We start from the raw sequence: 27,135 nt of genomic DNA on the forward strand, positions 1-27,135 counted from the left end.
CTCTAGTGTCAAGGCCCTTACCATGGGCAGGGACACCTCCCACTAGACCAGGTAGCTCCAAGCCCCATCCAGCCTGGCTTTGAACACTTTGGGCTGGAACCTCCACAGCTCTCTTGGGGAACCTGCTCCACTGTCTCAGCACCCTCACAGTACAAAATTTCTTCCTAACATCTAACCTAAATTTCCTTTCTTTCAATTTATACCCATTACTACTTGGCCTGTCACAAGACATCAGAGATGTTTTAAACTCAAACTGGTGGCTAAAATTGGAAATCAGCCCAAGGAATGGCTTAGAAATTGGAAGTCAGAGATATCCTGAGGGAAGGGTCCGTATCTTCTTCGGGAACATCAGGAGCTGGTCCCATGCAGCTCAGAGTCTGGGACTAGCAGTAAGGCAGCCTGGAAAACACAGAATAACAGAGGGAATTATTGTACTGAAATGGACATTTCTCCCCAGGCCGAGAGAGCAGGCTGCCCCTGCACCTCATAGGGGAAGGCCAAGAACTTTTGGTTGAATTCAGCTCTCATACACTGAACGTTGGGAAGATTTTAGTCGACACCCCCCACGTCTATGAGGTGAGCAGCATGGCTTGGGATGGATCCTGATGGCTCCTGAGGCAGCAGCAAACCTGGTGGACCTGTGGAATACCTGGCAACCTGGGCAGTTGTGAGCAGGGAATGTTTGACATACTGGTCAAATCTGGGGGGGTCAGGAAGGTGTGTCTGTTGCTAACAAAACCTCATTTCCTGCTGTTGGGCAGCCTTCCTTGGGGATCAGCTGAGAGGCTTCCTGCAAAACAGCCCCCTGGCATATGAAACCAGCACTGGGTTCAAAAAGCTGCATGTTCAGAGGCTTTTGTGGCAGCTCCAGACACAAGGCACCTTTGTACTGAGCTGTTCAGAAACAGCTGGAACAAACTGGCTACGTTTGAGCTTCGGTCCATTGCAAACGATTTTCAGTCAGGTGTCTCCTGCTTATTCCTGGAAGTCACAGGAAAGCCATCCAGCCCTCTGGCTCAGTGCTGGCCCTTTCAAAGGGCTTGGCAGTTCTTCCCTTGCTGACCAGTCCCGCACCACACTTCAGCCTTGGTGCATCTCTGACTCTAGAAAGAGAAGAGTGTTCCTAGGAATAAAGCAAAGGATTTTTCTACCTATTTGCCTTCCCCCTCCCCACCACAGTAGTGTCAAGTTTGCAAAAGAAAACAGAGAGCAACTGAAAGAGGTAAAAAATGAGGCACTACATCATGCCAGACACTTTCAAGAGCTTGGCTGTGGAAGGGAAAGACATGCTGAGTTTTCTTACCAAAAGATGGTGCTGTCTATACATTTGGATGCCTCATTTTCAATGTATTGTTTTCATGATATGGGACAAGGTGAATGAGTAGATGGTACTGCTGGAGCTGTGTTAACTGGGGCAGCAGCAGCAGCTCTGTGGTGATTCACTGTGCAGCTGCAATCACCCCATGCTGCTCTCAGGGCCAGGTCTGAATGAGCTTGCTGATGCTGACCAGAGGTGGACTGCTCTGTGTCCATGGGATAGCCCCAGAGTGACTCTGGTTATGTGGAGTTACCACTGCTTTGCATGCAAACCCAAAGGCAGAACTTGTCCTGTTGTATTTTTGTGACTTCTGCCATCCAGCATCACAAAGCATCTTCTGCTGCTTTTTCTGTGTGTAATCGTGTCATTAGACAATAATTCACACGAAGGGAAGATTGCACATGTATTTCCATTTTGCTTTTCTGCTGCTGCAGGTGAAACTGATTAACCAAGCACCTATTGATGCTCCCTTCACCTATATACCTTCAACCACAACCGTGGGCTACTGCTTCAAGTTTGCACCTGAGGAGGGCATCATTGCACCAGGTGGGATCCAGACCATCCAAATTTCCTTCAGTGCCACCGTACTGGGGAGGTTTGAGGAAGAATTCCAGTTCATTGTGGCTGGATCTCCTACACCTGCAATTCTGACAATCAAGTAAGGACTCTGGGAGCTTACTGGGCCCATCTGTAGCTGACTCTGGGACATCCCCCACCTACCTCATTTTTTAGTGGAGCAGAGAAAAAAGGCATTGCCTGAGGTCTTAATCTTAGCTCTGGTTCTGGCATCCCTTTAATGTGGAGGTATCTACTGCCCTGTGTGGCTACCCGTGAGCTGGAGTGACTACTCCCTGTAGGGATGTCTCATGCTTAGGCTGTGGCAGGCAGTGGGATGGATCAGCTTTGGGCAGTAGCTGCTCTGGGATGTCCCAACTGAACACCCAGCAAGGCCCCAGGGCTTTGGAGATGGGCCAGCCTGGGTGATTTGGCACCAGCAGCAATGGTTTTAAAAACTCCCCTTAATAATCCATCCCAAATGGGCAGCAGCAACCTCACCTCACCTCACCTCACCTCACCTCACCTCACCTCACCTCACCTCACCTCACCTCACCTCACCTCACCTCACCTCACCTCACCTCACCTCTCATGGGCATGGTGTGGGGGACAATCTGTGCTCCCAGCTCCTGTGCAGAGTGCTCTGGTACCTTCTTTCCACAGCCAGGAAAAGGCTGATGTGGGAGGCAGGGAACCGTGCAGCAGGAACTGTCCCAGGGATGTGGGCATCATCCCGTGGGCTGGTGCCATTGTGAGATAATCCTGGCCCAGCAAAAGGGAGAAGGGGTGATAACAGGGGAGGCAGAGCTGAGTCCCCAGGACCACAGCAGCATGAAGGCTTGTCCCTGCTAGCCTGAGCCATGTGCTGGTAGGATGATGTAGTGTAAGCAGGAAAGCTGGTGCTCTGGAGCTTTTGAGCTAGGCTGTTGCTGTTGGGAGACCCTGGATCAAGGCAGTAAAGAATGAAAGCAATCTGCAGTCGATTATACCAATAAGATAAGGGAGACAGATAAAAAAGAACAAGAAAGTTATTACTTAGCAAGAGAAAAGTGGTGAGTAAGTCTTCCCATGGTAGGGAAGCAATTATGCTGACTTTGTTTTTGTAGGAAAAGTGCTGCTTTTTTATATTGGAAATCAAGATGGAACCTTCCACCGTCAAATAATTGATTTTCCTCTGTCCCTCCCCCAAACTGGTCGTGGGATGTTATGGCATAAGCAGCTTTCTCCTTGAGCAAGGGCAAGTGTGTCCTGTTGAGATGTGTAGAGCAGAGCCAGTGGCAGTCCAGTGAACACAATAGGAGGCACAGTTCACTGGTCCTTGATTTTTAACCAAAAGGCTGAGTGGGCATTGATTGGCCATGAAATAAACTCCTGAGTGCTGTGCAGCTTCAAGTGCTGACTTCAGTGGGTGTTGGTGACTTTTGGAGCCTGTCTGCTGAGTTCATGGATAGGTGAGATGGTGTGGTAGATTCAGAACATCCATGTTCGGCTGTTTAAGCTATTGCTCTTGACTGTGCTAGCTGGTGCACTGGTGACAAGCTGGTCCTTTCCTCTAGGATCCATCTGTCCACTGTTGCTGCTCTTCTCAGAGGAGGTTTGGGGCTCCCCTGGCTTCAGGTCTCAAATCTCTGTAATGATTGTGTGGGTTAAAATCTGCTGAGAAAGTTCCTCCATGGGAACACCAGTTACAGTTAAGAAGCAGCAAAGCAGGGAACCTGTGGCTGGAAAGGCTGGTTACAGAAGTTTGTGGGGACACCTTTATGTCTGTCATCTTACAGATGGGGAAACTGAGGCACAGAGCCATGTCTGGGTGTGTGTTCAGGGTCCTTCATGGGACCACCAGCAACTTGGGGGCTTTTCCTGCCTGCCCTGTGCCCAAAGCCCCATCCGTGGCTGTGGCTGCTAGCCACTTGGGCTTTAGCTGCCTCCTGTCCACATGACACTGTGCTGAGCACATGGTGGTGTGTTGATCTGAAACCCACAGTGCCCCCGACTAGGTTTTCTGCCCCCAAGCCACTACAGCCAGACACTTTGCAATTGCCTTTAACCAAGCCATTTCCTCCTCATCGCAGGGGACATGTCTGTGAACCGACTGTACACTTCAACGTCGATGAGCTCGACTTCGGTGACATTTCCTTTGGTGAGTGTTCCCTGGGCTTAGACACAGCATGAGGGATCTGTGCATTCCAAAGTGGAACGCTTGAATGTGAAGGCATCCTTCACTCACGTTCTGCCACTGCAGCAGCCTCTTCAGGGTGTGAACTCGAGGGCTGCTGCTGCCTCTGGTAGCATTTTGCCATTGTGAGATCAAATAGTACCAAGGAATAGAAAGGCAGTATTTTTTGGTATCTCTGTCCTGGTTTAAAAGACAGATGTCTGCCAAGGAAGGTGGGGATCTTGCTGAATGGGAAGATGACCCCCTCCCTCCAAATTATTATACCTTTGAAATTCCAGGGCTTCCAGGCAAAAATATGGGAAAAGGAAGGACAGTTCTTTACTAGAATATATAAGGACAACACATAGAACAAGACAATAACTGAAGTTTCCAACCCGGAAAAAGTACTGTTTTTGCCCTTTGGTGTAGTTGTTATAAGTGTTTGTCACACACACTGACTCAGAGCCAATTGAACATCAACAAGGGGAATTTATTAAGCAAGCGGTAACAAGCAAAAGCAGCGCTGGGCGGCCGGGAGTTAGCACTCCACCAACGGCGCGCACTTTCCTCTCTCAGTCCTTTGGGTTTTATACCCCTTGTTTCTGGTGTACGTGTCCTTTTTGCAATCTTGTCTGCGCTGGCACTGCCTGTTGATAGGGGTCGTACTTTGCCCTCCGGTGGTCGTTGGAATGAAGAAGACTCCTCTTCCCGGCAGACGTATCTTGACCTATGAACCTCTGCCTTATCAGTAGATCCTTTTTACACGTTGAACAATGGATACTTAAGTATGGTTAATTAACTCAGCTCAAACTAATCAAGACATTCTTGTGGACTACGGGTGCATGACTTGTGCCCTCTCAGATCCGGTTCTATTTTCTGTTATTTTATTGAACTCCTGGTAGTCCTTTTATTTTAATGAACAATTCTTATGTTGTTTTTATTACATAGTTATGATCACAGGCCGGAGGAGCTGTGGGCTCTGGCAGGGCAGTGATCCCCTCCCAGCTGGCACCGGCAGGGAGGGCAGGGAAGGGAGGAAGGGAGGGAGGGAAATCACTCCTTCTGCAAACTCACGGGCAGCAGGGGATCTCAGCAGTGCCAAACAGCAGCAGGCAGAAGCAGGGAAGGCAGGCGAGTTTGATGATGGTGCTGAGCTGCAGCCTAGTGAAGTGCTGGGGACAAGCACTCAACCTCCCACGGCACAACACGGCCGAGCTTCCCCATCCCTGAGCGGAAGGAAGGAAAGGTCCACTCCCTGCAAAACCTCAGGTGCCACTTCAAAACCATCCATGGCATCATGCCATAACTCCCAAAAAACCCTGAACAGAAAAACCCAACCCCCCACAGCCAAAATCCCCCAAACCCCTATCCCCCTTCCAAGACCGAGAGGGAAATTCACTACAAAGCCTAAACCCACAACAATGAAGTTCATGAACTTTCTGAGAAAACCAATTGCCTTTCCCAAGCTGCTTCTTCCCCACCCTGCATCACCACTGAGGCACTTGTTAAGTTGCCTTTTGAATAAATGAAGTAAGAAAGGCATCAGGTAGAAATACTGTTCTGTAACAGGAGATTGGTCCTGCTTAATCCCATTTCATTCCTAAATTTTCTTCAGCTGAAGGCAGCTGTTGTATCTTTGAGTTTTTTTAACTGCTGATTGTTGTCTGCATGTGGTGACCTCAGTCTCATTTGAGGTTTTGACATCTGTGTTTGTCCTTTTTGTGCCTCTCTTGCCTCCCTGCTGGAGTCACTGCTGGAGCTGGCACTGATCACTGTCGATGAGCGTGGAGAAGCCCTGGGCTGTGCCTGCAGTTGGCTTTTCCTCCCCATCTGTTTTCAAATGACTCTTGGTGAGCAGGCCCAGGAAGAAGTCTCCTCCACACAGAGCTGGCCAGCCAAACCATATATCCACTGCAGAGCAGGTTGTGGCCGGTGCCTGGGTTCTGCAGGACATCCTCACCATGCATGGCTGTATCTCTGGCTTTCCAGCATGGAAAGGAAATCTCACAGCTAAAGTGGGGTAAACCCTTGCAGGCAGCAATCACAGTGAGCAACACGGGTGTGATGTCCGGGTTTTTTGGGTGAGATGGGAAATGGTTACTAATTGCTAATCTCAAAGCAAGGCTTGGGTTTGCCTGCAGTTTAGTGGGCTCTGAGCTGTCATGTGCTCAGTCTGTTTGGCCCAAACCAAGAGATGCCTTAAGGATCCTGCAGAGAAAACCTGCATTAGAGTGCTTTGCATCATGTTGTAGTTCCTGATTCCATCCTCACTTTCTTTTACTGTAGCTTCTTCTCAATGACAATTCAGTGTTTATGTATCTTGAAAGCAGTGGGAGTGTTGGCAGACGTAACAGGGAATTTTACAGCTTGAATTTTCAGAGTAAATGCTCAGTGTGGGTACACACTCACCAGTGGGAAATAACTGGTGCTGGTTTGGGGCAGGTGAGGGAGCTCCTCCCCATCAGAAAGAGAGAAGCTTGCAGAAGTGTTCAGCGGGACTAAGAGTGGGCATTTTCAAGGCTGCACTCTGGAATCAGTGTCAAAGGGAACTAAGTGATGATTCATTTCTCATGCAGCTTCTCAGTGAGCTGTAGTTCAGATAATAAAGAGCTAAACTCCAATCACACTTCTACCAGGATATTCCCACCAAGAGTCGTGACGTAATTGCTGCCTAAATGGATATTTGTGTCCTTTTCCTAGGCTTTCCCTACACCATGACCTGTCGCCTCACTAACCCCTCCCCAGTGTCCCAGAGGTTCAAGCTCCGCATGTCTGACGATGGCACTCAGCCTGCTGTTAGCAGCTTTGATCAAATACACAAGCATAATGACCCATCCTGGAAGCATGGAATTCATTTTTATGTGGAGCCAAGAGAGTTTACAATGAATCCCAGCCAAGGGACCATCCTTCCCCAGGGACACCAGGATATCGAGGTATGGGAAGAGTGCAGCCGGTGGGGCTGAAGGTTCACTGCAGTGTGGGAGGGCTCTAGCTCTGCTGCCAGCTTTGAGCATCGTGTGAGGGAGAGATGTGCACTGGCATGAGGCCTCTGTTAGCTGGCTGACTCGGCATATTCCTCGAGGAGACCTGTTTCGCTTCCAAAATCACAAGCTGAAATCAAATACCCGATGGTCAAGTAGTGATGCTGTTCTTGTGTTTTTGAGAGCAATTTCTTTGATTGCAGGTGGGCAGAGGAAGGATGAGGACACAAGGTGGCTGTTAGAGAAATGTCATTGTATAAAGCAGTTTGCTTTTGTTCTTGGTTTCATTTCTCTTCTCCTGAGGAGCAGAATGATTTGTGTTCACCGCAGGGATCTCCAGTGGAGACAAAAAACTCTGCAGCCATGAACTGCCCAGCACCTGCTGGGCCACACTTTTCCCTCAGCTTCCTGCTGTAAAGCTGAACTCAGTCTGTTCAAGTCAGCAGATTTCCTCTGCATTTATGTCATTGTAGTCAGATTGGCCTCTTAATTTGAAGACAGTGGTGTGTAGAACTTTGTCTAATGTTTTGATTTAGCTGACCTATGCCCTGATAGCAAGGTATGTTTAACAAATCTGGTATTGCCCGAAGGCTTTTGTTACTCCAGAAGACTGTGTTCTACACATGGACCAGCAGAAGAATTAAGGCAAAATCCTCCCTTACCATGAAACAAAAACTGGAGGATATAACATGTGGGTAATGAGCTTTTGTAAGGAAGAATTTACTGTTCTTCTCTTCCACCAGGTGACCCTGTGTTCCAACACCGTGATGGAATTCTACCGGAGAATGCTGGTGGACCTGGAGGGTATTGGCAATGGAGTGGCATCAGTGACCATCATGGCCAGGTACCAGCACTTCCCTGGCCTCCCCCAGCACGCTGCCTTGACCTGGATTTTCTGGCTGGAGCTGCCAAGGAGACGTGTTGTTTAATGACCTCATGTTCTGCCCAGCCGGATGAGAGAACAGCAGTGCTTGGAAAGCAGCCTGTGCTGAAAAGCACCCCTGCTCACAGCCCAGCATGGTCCTGGGCCTTTTTCTAAAGGGACCAGGAATGATGTGATTTGTTGGCCTGGTTTTTGGTGCTTGAGGTGGAACAAATTTCCCAAGGGCCTCCTTTCCTCCTTTCTGCAAGAGGTGGAGTCGTGCTGGGTTGTAACCAACCTGCACTGGTTTGGGACACACCAAGCAGCTTGCTGAGAGTCAGGGCCTGGTTCTGTTAATGAGGGCACGTGACCGTGGGGAAGTGGCTCAGAGCAAGAGTGATGAGAGCAGGATCTTATGAGGGGAAAAAAGCCCTTGATGTGGCCGGTCAGCTCTAGTTTTTCTCCTTCCCTCTGCTTCCCATTTTGAGCGTTAATGTTCTCAGACTAAAACCAAAAGTTGTTCTTGCTGCAGCTGCATTCCATTCTGCTATGCTGCCGCAGGTGTCAGTTTAATGACAAGAGAGATGCAGTTCCCTGGTGCTGTTCCCTCTCCCAGGCAGAGCCATCCAGTCAGTGCCTGGGCTGCAGTTTTTTTAAGCAAGTGCAACAGGGGACAGTCAGTGTAGAGGCGTGGGGTGAAGAACTGAGGGAGATGTAGGAACTGGGAAGGGGTGATCACCCACTCTGCAGGACAGGTGGTGTCTCATGCCCTCCAAGGTTAGGGCAAATTGTTGAGTTCTCAGGCAGGGCAACAGTGCCAAGGGAGAGAAGGGAGTCATTTTTATTGAGACACTAGAGTTGTGTGTTCCTTGAGCCTTGGTGAGCACTGATCCTTTTTGGGAAGGCTCCCCCAGAGCTCACGGATCAATGGAACTGTTACAGGAGTCCTTGCAAACCTTCTTGAGTAAAGGAGGGGCTGAGGCAGCTGTGGGACAGCTGTGCTCTGCTTGGGGCACTTGGCAGTCTCTGGGTGCTGCCTCTCAGGATTTGCCCTCCTTGACAGGACATGTTTGAGTGGGAAGACTTTGAAGGCAATTTATCACTGTAGGGCTGTTAAATATCTATTTGACAATGACAAACATGTTATGCTCCAGTCTTCGAGGGTAAACATTCTCCATCCTCTCAGTATCTCAGTATCTCTGATTCCCCTGGGGTCATCTCATTGCCCAGATGTCTCGTTCCTGAGCTGCGAGTGTACCCTCACGTCCTGCTGTACAATGAGTGCCGCCTCAAGGTGCCCTACGAGAGGAAGTTCCTCGTTGTGAATAACACCAACCTTCCTGGCTGCTACGGGCTTATTCCCCAGGTTTGGCATCACATGCACCTCCTTGCAAATATTACTGAGGAGATTATTCCAGGGGAAAAGGGTTTGGATAAGTCCTTGCTGGTTTCTATTCAGTCTTAAAGATCTGCTGAGAGCAGGATCCTACCTGAATGTAAACTTTAGGATGCAGTGTAATCTCCTGAGGAAACAGTTTATGTTTTAGTCTTCAGGGTCTTTTCTTGTGGGACATCTTAGAGGGTTGTGAAAAGCTGCTGTACCCACAGACACCCATGCCTGTGTTGGCAGCCTCCTTACAGAATCCCCTGAGGATGCTAAGCCTACAATTCTTGCATCTTGTTTCTGCCTTTTATATTTGCCCTGGGGATTTTTAAAAATGTGTGTAAGTTGCCATTGTGGTGGATGTTAAGGAGTTTAAAGTTTATTCAGACATCCCTCTGAAGTTGCATTTGATTCTGTCCCTTCTAGAAACGCAAGGAGGACACTCCTGTGTTCTACTCCAGCCCCAAACCCTGTGGGATTGTCCAGCCTCACAGCATTGAAGAGATTCCAGTTATAATCGAAGTCCAAACATTGGGCGAGCATCGCACCAGTGTTCTTATCAGCGTGTTTGGGGATGAGAGAAACCCACGGGTGAGTGCAAGGGGAGATGTGTGCCTTTGTGCAACTCGTCCTGGCAGGCTGCAAAGGGTATGGGGATTGTTCTGGGGAAACCAGGCACAGGCTGCTTTGGAGGACAGGAGGGATTGGTGGCATAAACAGCTCATGCCTTATAGGTGGTAATCTCAGTGTCTGACACAGAAAGTAGCTCATCTAAGCTGGAACCTAGGATAAAATCATTTAATTAATCTTTAAAATGCTATTAGCTTTGAAAACATCTATTTTAAAATGTCAACTCTCTGATCACAAAAGAGGACGTCAGAAGACTTCTGGGAACCTTGAGCTTTCTCTAAAAGAAAGGAAAGCTGGCATTTCAAGAGTAGTTGCAAGGATTTAAATTTATATTAAAACATATGGAAATGATGATGCCAAATTCCCTGGATGGCACCAAACATCTGAACCTGGGCCATTGTGACACTGCATGTAAATCAGTCAGTCAGGAAAGACAGACAGTTCAGGCTGTGCCCGGGAACCTAAGTTTGACAAAACAGTTGTTTCAACTCTCAGGCTGCTTACCTTAAAGAGGAGGGTTTCTCCCCACCAGAATAACCAGTTGTTTAACTTTCTGCCTGGTCTTAACTAGAAATTTCTTGCAAAGCTTTTACCTTTGGGTCAATAATTTTGTAATTTGAAAGTTTCTCTTACCTTAATCCATTTTAATTTGGAGGTGAACATGTTTTGTGTGGGTTTTTTTTGTTTTTTTTTGTTTGTTTTGTTTTTGTTTTGTTTTTGTTGTTTTTTCCCCAAATGCCCAGTATTTCAGCTGGAGAGTGGTAGCTGTCCCTAAAGAAATAACTTGAGCAGAGTTGAGCTGTTTAAGCTTTTTTAGGTTGCCCTGTTGCGGTTTGTTTTGTTTTTCTTTTTTTAAAAAAATCTTTCTTGCCTGCTTCCTGAAACAGCATATAGTATTACAGAGCATTGGAGAGCTGACAGACATCAAGCTGAGTCCAGGGCTGATAGAGTTTGGTGTGATCCCACTGCTACAGCCTAGTTCACAAATTCTTACCCTCTTCAACAATGGTCTTATCCCTGTAGACTTCAGGATACAGATGGTAAGTATCTGTGGGGCTGTTTTCCAGGGAAATCCACTGGTCAGTAGCAGCCATTGCTTGGTTTTTATATGCCCGTTTTTCATATCGCCCTGTGTGAGAGGAGGCAAGATACTCCAATATTCCATCTGAGCGAGGCAAGAGAAACCTGGCTCTGGAGGTTTTAGCTGGGGCACCCCTCAGTGAAATCAGGGGCAGAGATGCTGGAGCACAAATTAGTCTGGGTTGCGTTGACAAGTTCTCCCTTAATTTTATTGAAGGTCTTTAGCTGGGTGTGTCACATTTCTGGAGTCTGAGATCAAGGGAAACCTGTGGTCCTTTGCTCTCCAGAGAGCATGGATTTCCCTGTGGTTTCCCTGTTCCATCTAGACTTGCTTTGTGCCAAGCTGCTGTTAATAGTGGAGAGCAGGGTGCAAGGTCTGTTCTCAGACTGCTTGTCCACACAAAGATGTGTGGGGGTTGTGTACCCCCACAGCCTCTGATCTCTGTGCCGTTGAAGAGCCTCTTTGGGGACCAGCTGCAGAGAAAGGCAGCTCCTCAATATGTGGAGGTTGCATAGGGCAGAAGGAGCTGGGGCTACTCCCCAGGCAGGGGGAGCAGGGCTGGTGCAGCCAGTGGAGGGCTTGTAGGCTGGGGCTGGGACTGGGGGGATGACTGATGGAGGGGGTGATCTGTGAGGGGGTTGAGATTTGTTCTTCTTCACGTTGGGTGTGTTGAACTTGTGGAGCTGGTTAAAACCTGGTACTATGGACTTGTTTGAGTCTGTGGATAAAGCATCAGGCTGTGTGGGAGAGTCCAGGCTCAGCCTCCTGCGCCAAGGAGGAGGGCTGTGAACTTTCCTCTTGCTGCTTTTCCAGCTGTTTGGGGATAATACAACCTTAAAGTGAGGGATTTTTCCAGGACAGCTTTCCCTGACTCCACAATGAAATTCTGCTTTCAGCCTGTGCAGGGAGCAATGCACCTTGGCTGGGTGGGCCTGGCGTGTCAAGGATGGGTTTCACAAGCTCGTACCAGGGCCGGACCTGCAGAGCTGTGTCTGTGCAGCTGTGCTGCTGCAAGGCCTTTCCTCCCTGCCTGGGGCACTTGCAGCTCTCATGCCCCATCTGTAGAGGGAGGTCCATGAGAAACCAGAGGATGAGATGCTTGGGAAGACCAAGCCATGCCCAGAGGGCAGGTCCTGCAGGATTTTTTTCTGCTTCCTGCTTTCCTGCTCTGCTATTTAGAGGTGCCACTTAGAGGTGACTTTTCCAAGGCAGAGGGCACTGGGGCACCTCTGTGCAGCTGATGATGGGTGGGAAGCAGGGGTCCCAGTCCTTCAGGGGCTGTTGAGAAGCACTGATGGACCCTGGAGAATGGAGACTTGGGGGTTTTGCTCAGCTGGCTTTGCACAGCTATTCTTCAGGCTCTCAGCAGTGTCCTCCAGCTGTGTGGTTTCTGGAGGAGGATTTGAGCAGTCCTGGCTTCCTCTGGCCTTGAGCCTTTGTGAGAAGCCAGGAGAGAGAAAGCAGCTTTCCTTGGCACACACTCCAGAGAAAGACTAGGGAAAGAACACACTCTTGAGGATAAGCATCCCTTGGGTTGGCCAAAACTGGGTTAACTAGGTGAGTCTGTTAAAGGAGGGGGAAATATGGATTGAAAAACTCTGCTGTTGCCTGATACTGTAGCTTAAATATAGAGAAAGTAGGGCTTTATGATTTTTATCCTCTCCCCCTTTAGTCTTTCCTTTTCTTATGTCCCACAAATAACCAGGGTGTATGGTTTCCATCCTAAATGCGTATTATGCTTGTCTTACAGGGTTTCAAATCCCGGTACTTCAGTTTTGAACCCAAAGAAGGAGTGATCCCTGCTAGGGGCGAGTTTCCTGTGACTGTCACAGCAACCCTGGATGACACTGGGTTTTTTGATAACACTATCCGTGTGTTCATTCACAACACCTTGTCATTCAGCGTTCTGGTCCACGCTATGGGCATTGGCAGCACAATTGTCATAGACAAACCATTTGTCCCAGAGCTCAACCTGGGATACCAATTCAGGTAGGAGATCTCTCCACTCCCACCTTACCTCCTGTCTCAACAGGGAGTAGTTTTGCTGTAGTCCTTCAGGAAAGATCCTCTTCAGTGTTCAAAGCCCTGACTCCTTCCCTGAAGGCAGAGATTCCTTTAGAAACATGGGATGGCCAGTTGAAAGTTGTTAGATGCCCTCAAAAGCCACTGAAAGGGAAACCAGTTGCTAAATGACCAGTGAATTGTCTTTAGTTCTCATACATTGTCCTGACTTGAACAAGTAATGCTCTCACAGGCTCCCCAGAACAAAAGGTTCTGAAATGGTGCCCGGATGAGGCAGTCCCTCCATGTGGCTGAGGGACCAAGGGAAGATGGCATCACAGCCTTCCCTTCCAAAATGGTGCCTCTCAGGCAAGCAGGGGCCCTGGGAACAAAGAGACAAGAAAGAGGGTGAGAACCCCCAGCAGGAGGGCAGGAGCTCTCAGAGCAGTTCCAGAGGCAGATGGAAACTTGCTGGTTTGTGTGGGGTCCACAGCACCGCTGCTGCTGCTTCCTCGTGCTGTTTGTGGGCTCTGCTGCTGCCCTGCTCTGCCCAGGACCTCACTTGGTTTTTCGCTGCCAGCAGAGTTTGCAAAGTTCACTTTAAAACAGCTTCTAATTGCGAAATGGATGCCAGTGCAAAAATTCCTACAAATGACTATCAGAGCAAAACCAAAGCTGCTGCGAACAGGAGAGGTCCTGCTCCCCTGGTTTCCTGTCCTGGAGCAGGCAGATGATTTTTACCAGCTTGCTGGGATCATCCAGAAAGTGTCTCTGAGCTGGCTTTTAAAAATGCCTGCAATCGTACCCCCACACAGAAGGTTCCCAAGTGCAGGATCTCAAAGATTCAGTAACAGTTTTGGGTGTAGATTAATACAAAATGCAGTCACAGTATGAATGACCCCAGAACAAACATTTTGAAGGAAAACACCAGGTCCTGTTAGCCTCGCCTGGAAAATGCTACATTACCATTATAAACATATTTCTCTTTGCAATAATGACTTCAGAAGGGCAGCTTATCAGACACTATTTCTAATCCACACTAAGAGTTGGAAATGAAGACAGTCTCCAAGCTATTAACCCCTCAGATTGGTCATTAGGAGCAATCTGATGACCAAGGAAATAGCTACTTACATACTGTTTTCCATCCTGGCTTCTATTCTAGCTTACTTCCCTGTACTCGTCGGTTCAAATTAACAAACCAGGGCCGCCATTTCCATCGGCTCTTTTGGAGTGTGGAATGTCACAGCCCACCTAAGAAGAAGGGCAAGAGCATCTCAGCCCTCCGTAGCCCCGAGACTGAAGATCATTCTCAGAGCCCCAAAGGCACCAGCCCCGTGTTTGGGCTGGAGCCACTGTCGATGGAGCTGCAGCCGGGCGAGTCTGTGGACATGGTGCTGCGAGGCTTCTCCCCCATCGAGCAGGTGAGGTCCCCACCAAGAGCTGAGCCTGGGGAGCCATCAGATGCCCTCCCCTGGGCTTGTTCCACAGTCCCTTGATATTGGGGTGCAGTGTTACAGAAGATTTAGTGCAGAATAAAGAAGCTGCATCACAGGAGGAAAAGGGGACATTTGCCATAAGTCTTAAGGCAACAATAGGGCCTGTGGTGGGTGGTGGGTGCTGAGCCAACACAGGGCATTTGCTGGATGCCCTGCCACCACCCAGCAGTGACAAGAGACCCTTGCATGCAGGAGGTGCAGGATTACGTGATGTGTAAAACTGTCATAGAGGTAGCCGGCAGGACAGAGAAGATAATAGAAACAACCATTACCTGCAAGTTTATTGATCCCTCTATAGAAGTATCAGCGAGACAATTCTCTTTCCGGGTGGAGAAGGTAAGTTTCTGGATTGCATCCTGGCATTTAACAGCATGGCTGAGGGGGGGGGGGGTGTGTGCTTGTGTTAAAGCCCCTCTTTACCCTTCCTGAGGCACTTTGTGAAGTGAGTGAAGATGCTTTTAGGGATGAGAGTGGTATTTAACTTCCCCAATGTAAAACTGCAGTTACAGCTGCACTGCCAAGGAGGATCATGGCCACTTCCAGAGAAATGCCAGTCTCTCTGCTCACTGCAAAGGGAGATTTTTCAGGATCCTCCAAGTCACAGGGATGTCTGTACACCAATGCTGTAGGGAAGCTGGGAAAAATGGAGATTCCTGTGAATTCCTCAGGCTGACAAGGAAAAACCCATCATCTCCTGTGTCTCTTTGCCTTCTCTGCTGTTGGCATGGATACTTTATGATATAGCTATATGGTATAGCTCTGTGCGTTTCCCTGAGCCTCACCTGCTTCAAAGGACCCCCAGACATCCTGCAGCTGCAGTGATGATAACACTGAGGCAGAGCAGGTGCCCTTTAGTCTTTGGATCCCACTCCAGCATCATCTTTCCCTCTCCTGCAAGTTGTCTGAAAAAGAGGTGTTTTGTGATCTGTTTTTTGTAGTTTCAGGCCTCTCGTCTGATTCCCAGGCTTCCACTGAAGTACAGAATCCCTGGAACAGGCAGTTCAGGTGTAACTAGAAGCTTTTCAGCTCTCCCTGATTCTGCCTGGCTTCTGCTTGATGCCACACACACAAACTGATTCATTGCATGGCATGGCACAGCACCTGCCTGATATCAGTACATGCAGAACTAGTTTCCCAAACTCTGGTTTCTGTAAACCCTGCAGGAAGCCCATCACTATGGATAGAGAGGAAGGAGGAGCCTAGGCTGCTCATAGCTTTGAGACCAGACACTGTGTCCCTGTAGCAGGGGCTGCAGGACACATGTTGCAGATGAACTGCTTTGATGAGGCTGCTAGAGCCTGTATGGTTGTAAGAAATGTCTGTATATGAGTGATGATCATCTACTGCTGATCTGCCCAACAGAGAGACAAAACTGGACACAAATGGTCTGGATTCACTTTCTGCTTTGGATCTTGTTCAAGCAGCCACCTCCTCTGAGGGGCCTATTCCCTCATCTGCACTTGGGAATGATTCCCTGTCCCCCAGAGGATGCTGTGATTTCTAAACATGAAAAGCATCTGCTATAAAGAAAAATCTCCTGGAAGGGTAGACACAAATAGAAAGGGTAGAGATGTATGCACTTCTGGGGCTGAAAAATGTGAGATACAGCAGAAGCAGAAGGAGGTCCGTGGCTAGTTGAGGCTTCTTTTTTCTTTTCTCCCGTTTCCATAGAAACCCAGTGATGATGTCCTGACTCTGCAGTACAAGCCTTTGGCTTTAAAGAACACCTGCTTGTTGCCACTCGACCTTATGCTGGACTTGGAGCAGCCGTTTCTGCTCTGCGATGCGGACCAGCAGCCCCTCCCGGATGGCCAGGTGAGCAGCCCTGGACTCCTCCAGTGGGGTCTGAAGAGGAGGGATGTGGTGGTGCCTTTCTGTTGGGAGAGCCTTGAGTCAAGAAGTTTATTCTGTAGTGTCAGCAGTGGATTGGCCTGAGCTGCATCAGCAGAGCTGCTGAAGGAATCAAAATCTTATCTGAATTGAGAAGGTCCATCCTGGCTTTAAGGCACAAGGAGAAGGAGCAGGCAACTAGGTCTGGGCCAGCCATGCAGTAAAGGTGTCTCCTGGAAAGCATCCCAGCTCTCCAGCAGCCACCCCCTTGTCTTGCTGCTGAGCACAGAAACTTGGGCCTGAGGGAATCCTGGACTAGACTGTTGTGCCTGCACTCACACCCTTGCTGTAAAGGAATGAACGATGAACCAAGAAGCCCATGCTGGGATCAGACTTCAAGCATTTACTGTTTCAAGCTGTCAGACCTTGGGACGTCATCACATGGATGATTAATTACTGTTCATCTCCTTGCAGCCTGTGCCACTGGATGTAGGACAGACCTGTCATCTCTACATTGCATTTGACCCATCTTATAAACTGGATTTTCATAGCTGGAAGGAAGAGAAGGTTCTGAAGATAAACATGGTCAATGGCCATCCTTATGTGGAGTGTATCACCCTTCAAGGAGAAGTCCACTTCCCCAGTCTCCAAATCCAGCGCAGCACCCTGGAGTTTGGCTGCATCCCAGCTGGCACTGAAGAAGTGCGTTCTCTGGAGATAACCAACTGCAGCCCACTGCCTGTCCAGTACCACTGGTCATTCCATTCAGACAGCCAGGTGAACAGGCTGAGGTATGTGCACCTTTGCTCTCTCCTTGAAGCTCTTGTTTCTGGTGTCCTGTTGTACTTTGGCAAAAGCAAGGCTGTTTGCCTAGGATCTGACAGACTCTTCTGACTTTCCCTGGTGCAACTAGCACTGACCAGCTGTAGTCAAGCTGGATTTTCAGGGAATGGGTTTTCCACCAGTTTGGTGCTGCATAGCCCCCATAGTGGTTTCCCCTGGGAAGGAAACTGCAGTGAAAGCTGCTTTCTCATATCTCTGTGGCCTGAGGCAATGTCTACCTTGATGAAGGGCTCCTAGTCCCAGGTCCACAGTGCAGCTGGAGGCCCTTTTGGCCCCCCCTGGTTTGGGATGGGTCCTCTCTGCAGGAGCTGCTCTCTGCTCCTTGCCTTCCTCCCTTGCATTGTGCTGGAGGATGCCCAGAAAGTCCCAACACCAGAGAAAGAACTACTGAGCTGATGCTGAACATCTTGTTACCTTCCCTTTCCTTCTTTTCTGAAGCAACTCCTTTAGTGTCAGGATGATTTCTTTCACAGGGCTCCGCTTTCAGTGGACACCTTGGATTCTCCACTCCCTTTTTTTGGTGACACTTATTACTATTTTTAACGTTTCCCCACTGCAACATGTCCCTTATGGGTTCTGTACTGCTTGACAGCAGGACTTGTTCATCACATCATCTCCTATCCCTGCCTCCGAGAGAGTTTCTACTTTAGAGTGAAAAATAAAATTTTCTGGGCACCGTGGTCCTGAGAAGTTGCCTCAAACCATTCATTAAAACTAAAGACAGTAGAACAGATTATTAGAGATCTCTTGGGGGTTATGATGAGAGAGCCCCTCATCCAGAAATGAAACCCAGCCTTAGATAACAAGCTACAGAGCTAAAGACAGGGATTCTTTGGGGAGCAGGTCATTATAGGCACTGAATGCCTGTCTGGGAATGGAACATCCAGGTTGTGTTTGACTGTGTGGGGAGCACTTGCAGCTCGGCAGGGTGACAGGCAGGCATGGCTCAACTGTGTCTCTGACGTGGCATAAGAAAGACAAGCAGAGTTACCCTGAGCACCTGCTTCAATTTAAAATGGGGAATGTGACCTGAGTCACCTGGGAGTGTTGGAAAATATCATCCAACCCCCCCAAGAGTGTCAGGGAAACATCCCTGATAAACACCTGGTAGAGCTGCAGAGTTTCTGGCGTTGGGCACTGGGGGGGCTGTGCTGGCTCATCACTGGCCAGATGTGCCCCTTGGTGCCTCAGATCTCACATTTTTGCTTGCTTTCTCTGTCTCTTCCTCTCCCACTGTGCTTTTTGCATACCCACAAGGTTTTAATCCCCACCCTCTGTAGTTCCTCAATGCAAGCAGTTGCAGCTGCCTGCACCACTGCTACCAGTATCATCCCTGGGCTTCCTTTAGAACAGAGCTGCTCCAGCCTGGATTGAGAAAGGCTGGATCAACCATTTCTCAGTTCAACACACCAGCACCCACCCAGCAGCTGCATCCTGACCAGGAGCTACTCCTGCAGGTGTCCCTTCCTCCCATGGCTGGTCCCTGTTCATAGTTATGTTATTTTCCAGACATGAGTGTTACCCACCTAAGTTCAAACCCCAACCACCAAAGGAGAAGAGAACCTGCTTGGATTACTCGGCATCTCAAAGGAGATGCTTCAAGATGACAAAGATGAAGAAGACAGCCTCACCCCTGAAAGAAGAGCAGGATCTTCGCCAATCTTTAGGAGCAGAGGTAAATTTTCTTGTTCACTTACTGCTTGTGTTGCCTCCCCAGCTTGTCACCACCAAGTCATGGTCGTGCTGAACTCCCTTTTTGCTGACCTGCTGTCCTGTGCCCCGAGAGTGGGCTGGGCAGCAGGGCCACTGGCTGGACATGGGGTGTGTGGGAGGGAGAAATAGGAGAAGCCTGCTGAGATCCTACAGACCTGTGCTGAATGTGGGATTTTTTGGCCATGTTTTCTTCACAAAAGTAAGATGAAGCTTTTATCTGCATCATGATGATAAGACCTCCAGCTTCCTTCCTAGAGCAAGTTGTGATGAGTGCTGATCTCCATGTACCCTCTTCCCAACCCAGCCAAGACCACCTGTTTCCAGACCTCTGTTTTTACCTGAGAACTGGTATTGCAGTGGTGGCCCTGAAGCTGTCTTATAAAATGAGACTTTGCAAAGTAGCTGTCTCTTCCTCCTAGCATGGAAAATGGCTTGTTTTTCAGGTGCTGCCATATACTCCTGAAATAATCTATTGCTCACAGGAGTTGAAGGAATTCAAGTTATCCATGGACGTACCTCATACTCCCCTCAAAGTGGAGAATGTAAGAGGGAATCTGTCTCACTTCCACATTTTCGGTGTGGCAAGCAGGACTGTAGCTCCCAATCCCATTGGTGGCCTGCAACATTGCCCACAGAGGGGCCTCACATCCCTCTAGACCCATCACAAAGCACTGCTGAAGAAACTGTTTGTTGGAGTGGCCATGCAGGACATGTCATAGGGCTACCCAAAGATGCTGTGCAGCACCTGTGGAGCGCCCCTCCAGCTCTGACTGTACTTTACTCTGAGGCACAGCTGTTCTTCTGCATCCATTTCCACACTCAACATCTCAGTCTCTCCTCAACCAGGTTTTTGATATCTGGCCACTGTGGGGTAAGCTGCAGCCGGGAGAGAAACAGAAGGTCTCCTTCAGCTTCTTTGGCCACGTCAACACCATCGCCAGTGTAACGGCGCTGTGCCACGTGAAGGGAGGCCCCACCTACGAGGTGGAGCTGACCGGGGAGGCCTCACGCATCAGCTACTCCCTGAGCCACCAGGAGATCAACTGCGGCTTTCAGGTACCACACGTGTGCCCTGGCACAGCTCCTTGCCTTTGAACCACAGCTGATGGGTTCCTGCCCACCTCAGTCCAGGGCTCCTTCCCCTTCCCAGCCCCTTTGTTGGCTCTGGAGCTTGGAATTACAACCTTTGAGGGACACATCTGGCATCCAAGCTGGTTTTAAATGGCCATCTCTAACCCTCTCCAAAATGCTGGGAATGCCTCTTTTTCAGGGTACCCAACACTGCTTCCTGGGGCAGGCAGGGCCCCAGGGGGGATGCTCAGAGGGGCATGTCCCTGAGACATCCATTTGCTGATCCACTCCTAAAGCCTGATCTTCCCAAAGACATGCTCTTGTCTAAAGTTCTTACTTAATCCACACAATATTCAAGTGAATAAGTTTGGCTTTCTGTCATTATAGTTGGAGAGTCTGTCCCAGAATAATCCCCACAGTCACTGTTTTTCAGTTGAAAGGGGCAGATATTTCCAGCTGCTGGCCCTGTCTGTTTTGCCCTGTGTGACTCCCTTGTTGCATGTATTTTGCTTGCCAATACTTGCATACAGGTGCCTTCTGCATTGCCTCAGTGCTGTTTCTGTTTCTCCTGGCTGTTGGTGAACCCTCACAGTGCAGAGGGCCTGGGTCCCCTGGTTCCTTTATTACTGGCCCTCACATGGTTGTTTACCACACCTCTGTGTGCTGCCAGAGCTCCCTGCTCCTGTGCAGGTGCCCTGTGCCTGGGGGTTCCTTAGGTCCCCCCGTGCCTGTATCTCCTCCGTGGTCCCTGCTCCCATTATGTGTCTGCTTTCAGCCCCAGGAGAGAGGAAGGAGATTCCCAGCAGCAGGCCTGGGTCTGTAACTTCCCACTCCTATGCCTTCTCTCCAGATATTTAATGAAATTTGTCACAGCACAGTCACCCTGGCGAACACTGGCAAGATTAAATTCAACTGGGTGCTAAATCCTAGCACTGCAGAGCAACATCTGCCTGGCGTGTTTCTGGTCATCCCCCCCACTGTAAGTACCACAAGTGACCGACCCCAGTCCTGTGTCAAGTGGCCCAGGAGAGTGTTAAAGGGAAAAAAGAAGGGGGGAAGGGGGAAAAAAATCAGAGAGGAAAATCTCAAACCCAGCTGTTAGAGGGCTGTAAGTAATTTCTGCTGTTTCTGCTGGGTGCAGAGAAGCAAGTGCTCTCCTGACAGACTCCCTCATGGCCTTGGCTGGTGGGTGGCTCTGCTGTCACAGGGCACACACCAGTGGGAGGAGGCACAAGTCTGTTGGTCACCTCAAGTGATGCGCTTCACTGGGTTCCTCTGAGAACGAGCTGTGCTTTTGGAGCCCCGAGCACACTTGCTAAAAACAAGAAGTGGCTGACAAAACAGGCGAAGGGCAGGTCTTTGTATGGAAATCTGAGGGAAGCTTTATTGGGTCTGGAAGGGAATCCAGGGACAAAGACAAAACTGGGTTGAGGGCACAGGGTTAAATATGGGACGAAAGAGGCGAGTCCTGAGGATCAAGGTCCTATAGGGACAGGGAAAAGCGGTGCAGAGGAGGGGCAGCCAACCAGGGGAACCAATAGGGTAACAGGGCTGGAGCAATAGGGCAAACTATAGCCAAGGGGCATCAAGGAAAGGAAGAACTTTCCAGAAAGGGTACATCCAAGGTGAACAGGGGTGGAACAACTGTACAAACCAATAGAACTCAAGATATTAACATGTGCCTGCAAAGGCCTCTGGGAGGGAGGCACTTCTCACCCCAGCCTGGAGGGGCGTTTCTCCCTGCCTGCTTCTGCCTCTCCAGAGCTGAAGTGGTACAGTGCCAGTAGCAGGCTGGTTGCCCTTCACAGTTATTGTCTTGTGCTGCTGTAAGGGGAACAGAGAACAATTGTACTTGCTAGATTTCTCAGATGAAAACAAAGTGTAAACAAAACAAGTATTATATCTGAAAACTGTTTTTTGATGAAGAAAGTGTGCGGTCCCAACCAGAAGGGGATAAAACAGCGGAGAGAGAAAGTGAGAAACGCAAAGTAACAGTTGGCAGGCACAGAGCGGTGCTGCTGTAACCCTGGGGCGCTCTGTCCGTGTGCCGCTCGGCAGATGGAGCTGTGTGCGGCCAGCCGCCCCGAGCGGGCACGCCTGCCGCAGTGCTGGCCACCACCCGCAGCCGGCAGCAGGCGCGGCTGGCCCGCGGGCAAACAGCCGAGCACCAGGGTGCCGCGGTGAGCGGGGAGTGGCTCTGCCGGGAGCCGGACCCTCCAGCTGTTCCCAGCCCAACAAAAAGCCAAAAACGGCAGGGAAAAACTGGCAGCGTTGACTGCTTTCATATGGAAAGATTCCTCCTGTAATTCAGCCCTTTTAGGAAGACTATTGTTCAGACAGGCAAAATTCTCCTGGGCTTTGGAGTCTGCTCGCAGCCCCCCAGAGGTGGAGCCTGCATGCATTTTCTCCTCGCAACTTCTTTTCCTCGTGGAGGGTGTTAAGGGTTAGGGTACAGCCCCCATAGTAATTTTTCACCCCGTATCAGAAAGTGTCTTCTTAACATATATTGAGGCATAAATTAAAATTTAACTGGTTCCTCACAGTCACTTGGGGACTCTGACAGCTGAGATCTCAGGCTGTGCTGGCACTGGAGCGTTGCTGAGGGTCACCTTAGCCAGGCTGTGCGATCACACAGGACATAGCCCTTGGCCCTGCCTCCCTGCTGCCAGCGCTAAGCAGCACTTCCATATCCCTTCCTAGGCTTGCTGCTCCCTGCCTCCTGCAGCTCTGCTGCTGTGCAGCGGCTTTGTGGGGCAGTGAGGGAGCTAGGGAGCAGCAGGGCTGGAAGAGCAAGGAGAAAAATTGGCAGCATCCCACCACTGTCCAAGCTTCTCAGTCCTGCCTGGATGTCTCCCAGCCGAAGTAGCACTCCTGCCTTTGTCCCTCCTTGCAGCAGGAGGAGGAAGCCGATGGCGTTCCCATTTCTTCATGCCTGTCTCCTACAAGGGATGAGAGGAGCTGCTGGCCCTGCTGAGCGCAGGGATTTCTCTTCCACAGCAGCAGCAAAAGAGCCTTTTTTTTTGGGGTTGTTTTTTTTTTGTTGTTGGTTTTTTTTTTTTTTTTTTTTTTTTTTTTTTTTGTTGAGGTGGGCTCTTGCTGGCAGAGGGCAAACCCCATTGGCAGCAGAGCTGTGCTCATATCAGGCTGTGCTGAGGCTGCAGCCTTATGAGCCCTTGGGAAAACACACTGCACCCTGGGGCTGGAGGCTCGACCTTATGGGCACAAGGGATGTAGAAGGTGTGAGAAGCGAAGCCCATGCCTCAGTTAAAATTTAAAGAAAATTAAGTAAGAGACAACAGGGGACAAAGTCAATAAATCAAGTCACAGCACTGGGTGCTTGACTTGGGTGCTTAGCTGCAGCCAGAGGCACACCACACCACACATCAAGACCCCTTATATACCCTGGGTATTGCAACAGCCTCATACATATTTACAAATGGTTATATATATATTGAAATATTTTAACATAGTTCCTCTTCCATCCCACCTTTTTGGAGCACGTGCAGTTGTCCTAGTCCTGGTCATTTGTCACTCCAGCACATTCAACAGGTTTCCATTCCTCCACTGGTTAAATGTTAATGTTGCATCAACTCTTCACCAACATTGGTGTCACAATGCAACATAACATTCACGTTAAAAGAACTCTAAACTTTAGCAAAACTTCTTTTACAACAGTCAGCATTATGAAACATAGTATTTACTTTAACAATTGCCAAAGCCAAGACTGTAATACTTTTATCACAAAAGTGATGTGGTCTGATGGTTTCTTCTAGATGAGGACCTGTCCTCTCAGCCTGTCTGTCCCCTGAGCCATCCCCCCATCAAACACTCTGATGCATTCCCTCCCTCCTCTCCCATCCCTGCAGGGCTCCGTTGCACCTGGTGAGAAGCAAGTGCTGAAATTCTCTTACATGCCAGGAGTACCAGGAGCCTTCAGCAGGACTTTCCAGCTTAAAGTGGCAGAACTGGACCCAGAGAATATCTGCCTGAAAGGAGAAGCATCCTTTCCCATGATCAGTGTGAACCTGCCCTGGAACACCAAAGGTGGGCACTGCTTGTCTGCCCCTAGGAAGGGTCCCTCTGGTTTTGTTCCCTACCATATGCACATAGGGTAGCTCATGCTCACGTCCACCAAGCCTGAGGGTTACAGGACTCCCGGACCAACTCAAGCCCTCTGACTGCTTCATAGGTCTTGAGCAGGGGATCCCACATGGGCTTTGTCCCAGGAGCCATCCTGCAGAGCTTGCCAGCACATCTGGCAGGGTCCTGAAGGATGATGGCTAGACTGAAAGGCTTGGGAAAACTGTAAGAGAGGATGGCAGGGCTTCTGACAGGGTTGGATTTGCGTGACATTGCAGGCAATGAGATGCTCCTCTGTGGGGAGGAAGATGAGTGGGAGCAAACATGAGGATTCAGAGAGGACTAGCAGCATCCACTTTGCATAGATAACTTCTTTCTAAAAGAGTGATTTCTTTCTGGAAGAAGCCAGTGTTGGGAGCTAGTGACTTGCCACTTAGCTCACACTTCTCTTTGTGGATATTTTCTTCCTTCAGGAAATGAAAAAAATGAAAAGCTCCTAAGACCCCTGCAACAATACAGTCAGCGGAATCAATCAGTTATTAAGAAGATGACTCAGAGCCCCAAGACGGTGAATTCTCAGACCCCAAAGACTAAGACCTTGAAAACACAGACCCCAAAGACCCAGACCTTGAAGACTCAGAAACAGAAGCCCGGACTGCTTGACTCTGGCATGGTAGTAAGAGCAGCTGCAGCCCCATTTGGCACATGCCACCCTCTCCATGGCACCTGAGCCTCTTTCAGCCCACAGCAGCGTCCCAGTGCTCTGATGGCACCTGGGACCTCCCTGCCCACTTAGAACCATGTGTCACCGCAGCATTGCCCCTAGGGCTTCCACTCTGCTCATGCTCTCTTCTGGGGTTGCACCAGATTCCTGGCTACCCCAGGGAGAGATCCTGAAGGCCATGCTCAAGGGATGGAGTTGATGGTGCTTTGAAGGAGATGCAGGTCATTGCTGGGGAGTTTGTTGGTCCCAACCCATGCCCTGCTGCATGCTCAAACCTGAGCAGCAGCTGCCTGATTGTGCCCTGGGACTGTGCTGGTGCTGCTCATCTCCAAGAGGCACCAGCTTGGTCCCAGTTCCCATTCAAGACAGTTTTTGTCCAAGCTGCCTTGGTGCTGGCTGGGGGCAGGCAAGTCTCTGGAGCTCTGGAAGGTTCCTGGCTTGTCTGCCTGGCCAGATGAGGCAAACTTTGCTAACAGTGGCTGGGCAGGTGAAGATGCTGGAGTTAACTGCTGTGGAGATGAGGTCCTGGCTAAGAGAGCAGGAGGTGTCACCAGCACTGAGCAGCCAGACAGGAGGACCCCACACCCCCTCTCAACAGGAGCAGGGTGGGATCCTTTCTCAGATGCCAACCTTGGGAAAGACCTTTGCTAACCAGGCACTGTCTTCTCTTTCCTCAGTCAAACGCTCAGCTGCAGATAGAGATGGTGACAAAGCTGATAAAGAAGCCTGCTCTGGAGCTGCAGGAAAAGCTTCCATCCCATCCCCCAAACAGCAGGTTCCCTGACAAAAAGCTGTGCCAGAGTCTTGTCAAGTGAGTAGGGACTCCCATCCCCATCTCCAGGTGCCTCGTGGGGAACACCCAGCAATGTTCCCTTGTCCTGAGAGCTCCTTGTGTCTGCAGAGCTGGGAATAGCCTGGACTTCAGACAGGATGTGGTCCTGGTGGCTGTGACACTCTCCATGTGAGCAGTGGAGTGTCCTCTTTTCCCCAGCACCGCGCTGAGCTTTGGACTGCTCAGCTCCCCACAGGTGTGGGGTTCTGTCCCTTGAGCTGAGGGGACCCAGTGCAGACCTTCAAGGCCTTCCAGACAGCACAAATTCTGTCCCTGCTTACTAACCCTGAAAGAGACAACTCCCATCTGATGTCTTGGTTCCAACTAACAGAGCACACTAAAGAAAAGGAGAAGGCAACTGCACATGTCAGCAAACCCTTTAAAACTCAAAATCAGATGTCTTGAATGCTGGTGGGGTTGCAGGGCTTATCTAGGTGATTTGGTCTGTCTCTTTGCAGCATCATGATGCAGCACAAGCATGGGAGGCTTCAGTTCAGGAAGAAGATGCTCTGCAGAACAGATCATGTGATCTGGTTGCAGAGCAGTGAAGACTTCCTGTGAAGGCAAATCTTATTCCTAGGCCCCAAAGCAATTTCAGACTCAGGCTGTACACCAAGCTAAGCAGTTTCAGTGAGATCAGTGGAGTCCCAGTGTACTCACCTACACTGACTTTTCATGGGAGAGGAGCTGTGGCCAGTGTCCTTTTTAAACTAATTTTATTTTCACGTACCATTAGTAGCTGATAAAACCTGGGGCCTGCACTCCTCCTGAATTCCCAAAGTCATTGCCAGGTGGTCAGGCCACAGGTTTCATGGGCTTGAGCTGAGTTTTTACAGCAGTGAATAAAGAATTAGCCACTTGGTTTGTATCCCCCATCTACTTGGACATGTAGCCAGGCTGTGGTTTAACAAATGTCCTTATTCCTCCTTGCAGAGTTGAGCTGCCCGAATATGTCCTGGACATGGGCACTGTACGTAAGGGTTACACTGAGAGACGCACTCTGGTGATCACCAACCCTGGGCAGATCCCAGTGTCCTTCCAGGTCGATGTATCTGCCCTGCAGAACACAGGTAAGCAGTGCTGGAGACACTTCCTGTGGGCTTGAAGGAGATGTCTCAGACAGATTATGTTAAGACACTGAACCTGGGGAGGTTTTTGAGCTTTTTTTTTTCTCAGTGCCCCTGCTGGGAGCTTTAGAGGCAAAATTCTCCTGGCCAGTCCTGCCCAGGGACCTGGCCTGCCTGTGATTGCCCTGCACTGAAGTGCAGGGGCCAGATGAGCTCATCACTCTGGTCACCTCTCAGGATCTTCTGCCCTTGGCTCCGGAAATGAATGGCTAGGAAGCCTTTATTAAAGGTTGGCACTGGGTGCAGAACCCAAGGGGTTGTGCACAAAACAAACCCTGTTCCTACTGGACAGTACAAAGGAGGGGGAATTCAGCTTTGCCAGGCAACAGAGTGGGGGCGCCCATCCTTGTGATAATCCCTAGGAAAACATTTGCTGGCTCTTGGTCTATGGATGCCATGCCAGCCGGGTGCTATTGAAGTCATGGCAACAAGGTGAAAAAAAAAGCTCTGGT

The 27,135-nt window shown here is 49.7% G+C and overlaps 1 protein-coding gene across 1 annotated transcript in view; it reads left to right on the top strand.

Annotated features, from left to right (window-relative positions):
* LOC134048147 (hydrocephalus-inducing protein-like) overlaps positions 1–27,135 on the top strand; it is a 74,684-nt gene that overhangs the window by 19,661 nt on the left and 27,888 nt on the right. Inside the window, exons 11-34 of the mRNA XM_062499746.1 lie at positions 458–576; positions 1,753–1,976; positions 3,946–4,013; positions 6,729–6,961; positions 7,753–7,853; positions 9,102–9,237; positions 9,682–9,846; positions 10,773–10,925; positions 11,398–11,472; positions 12,717–12,955; positions 14,214–14,388; positions 14,656–14,799; positions 16,135–16,278; positions 16,768–17,084; positions 18,646–18,811; positions 19,332–19,391; positions 19,681–19,905; positions 20,771–20,899; positions 23,787–23,964; positions 24,474–24,673; positions 25,402–25,535; positions 25,626–25,685; positions 26,015–26,113; positions 26,490–26,626. Coding sequence (XP_062355730.1) covers positions 458–576; positions 1,753–1,976; positions 3,946–4,013; positions 6,729–6,961; positions 7,753–7,853; positions 9,102–9,237; positions 9,682–9,846; positions 10,773–10,925; positions 11,398–11,472; positions 12,717–12,955; positions 14,214–14,388; positions 14,656–14,799; positions 16,135–16,278; positions 16,768–17,084; positions 18,646–18,811; positions 19,332–19,391; positions 19,681–19,905; positions 20,771–20,899; positions 23,787–23,964; positions 24,474–24,673; positions 25,402–25,535; positions 25,626–25,685; positions 26,015–26,113; positions 26,490–26,626 — 3,681 coding nt within the window. The remainder of the gene's footprint in view (positions 1–457; positions 577–1,752; positions 1,977–3,945; positions 4,014–6,728; positions 6,962–7,752; positions 7,854–9,101; positions 9,238–9,681; positions 9,847–10,772; positions 10,926–11,397; positions 11,473–12,716; positions 12,956–14,213; positions 14,389–14,655; positions 14,800–16,134; positions 16,279–16,767; positions 17,085–18,645; positions 18,812–19,331; positions 19,392–19,680; positions 19,906–20,770; positions 20,900–23,786; positions 23,965–24,473; positions 24,674–25,401; positions 25,536–25,625; positions 25,686–26,014; positions 26,114–26,489; positions 26,627–27,135) is intronic.

The sequence above is a fragment of the Cinclus cinclus genome, chromosome 11 (genome assembly GCF_963662255.1).
Source record: "Cinclus cinclus chromosome 11, bCinCin1.1, whole genome shotgun sequence".
Lineage (NCBI taxonomy): Eukaryota > Metazoa > Chordata > Aves > Passeriformes > Cinclidae > Cinclus > Cinclus cinclus.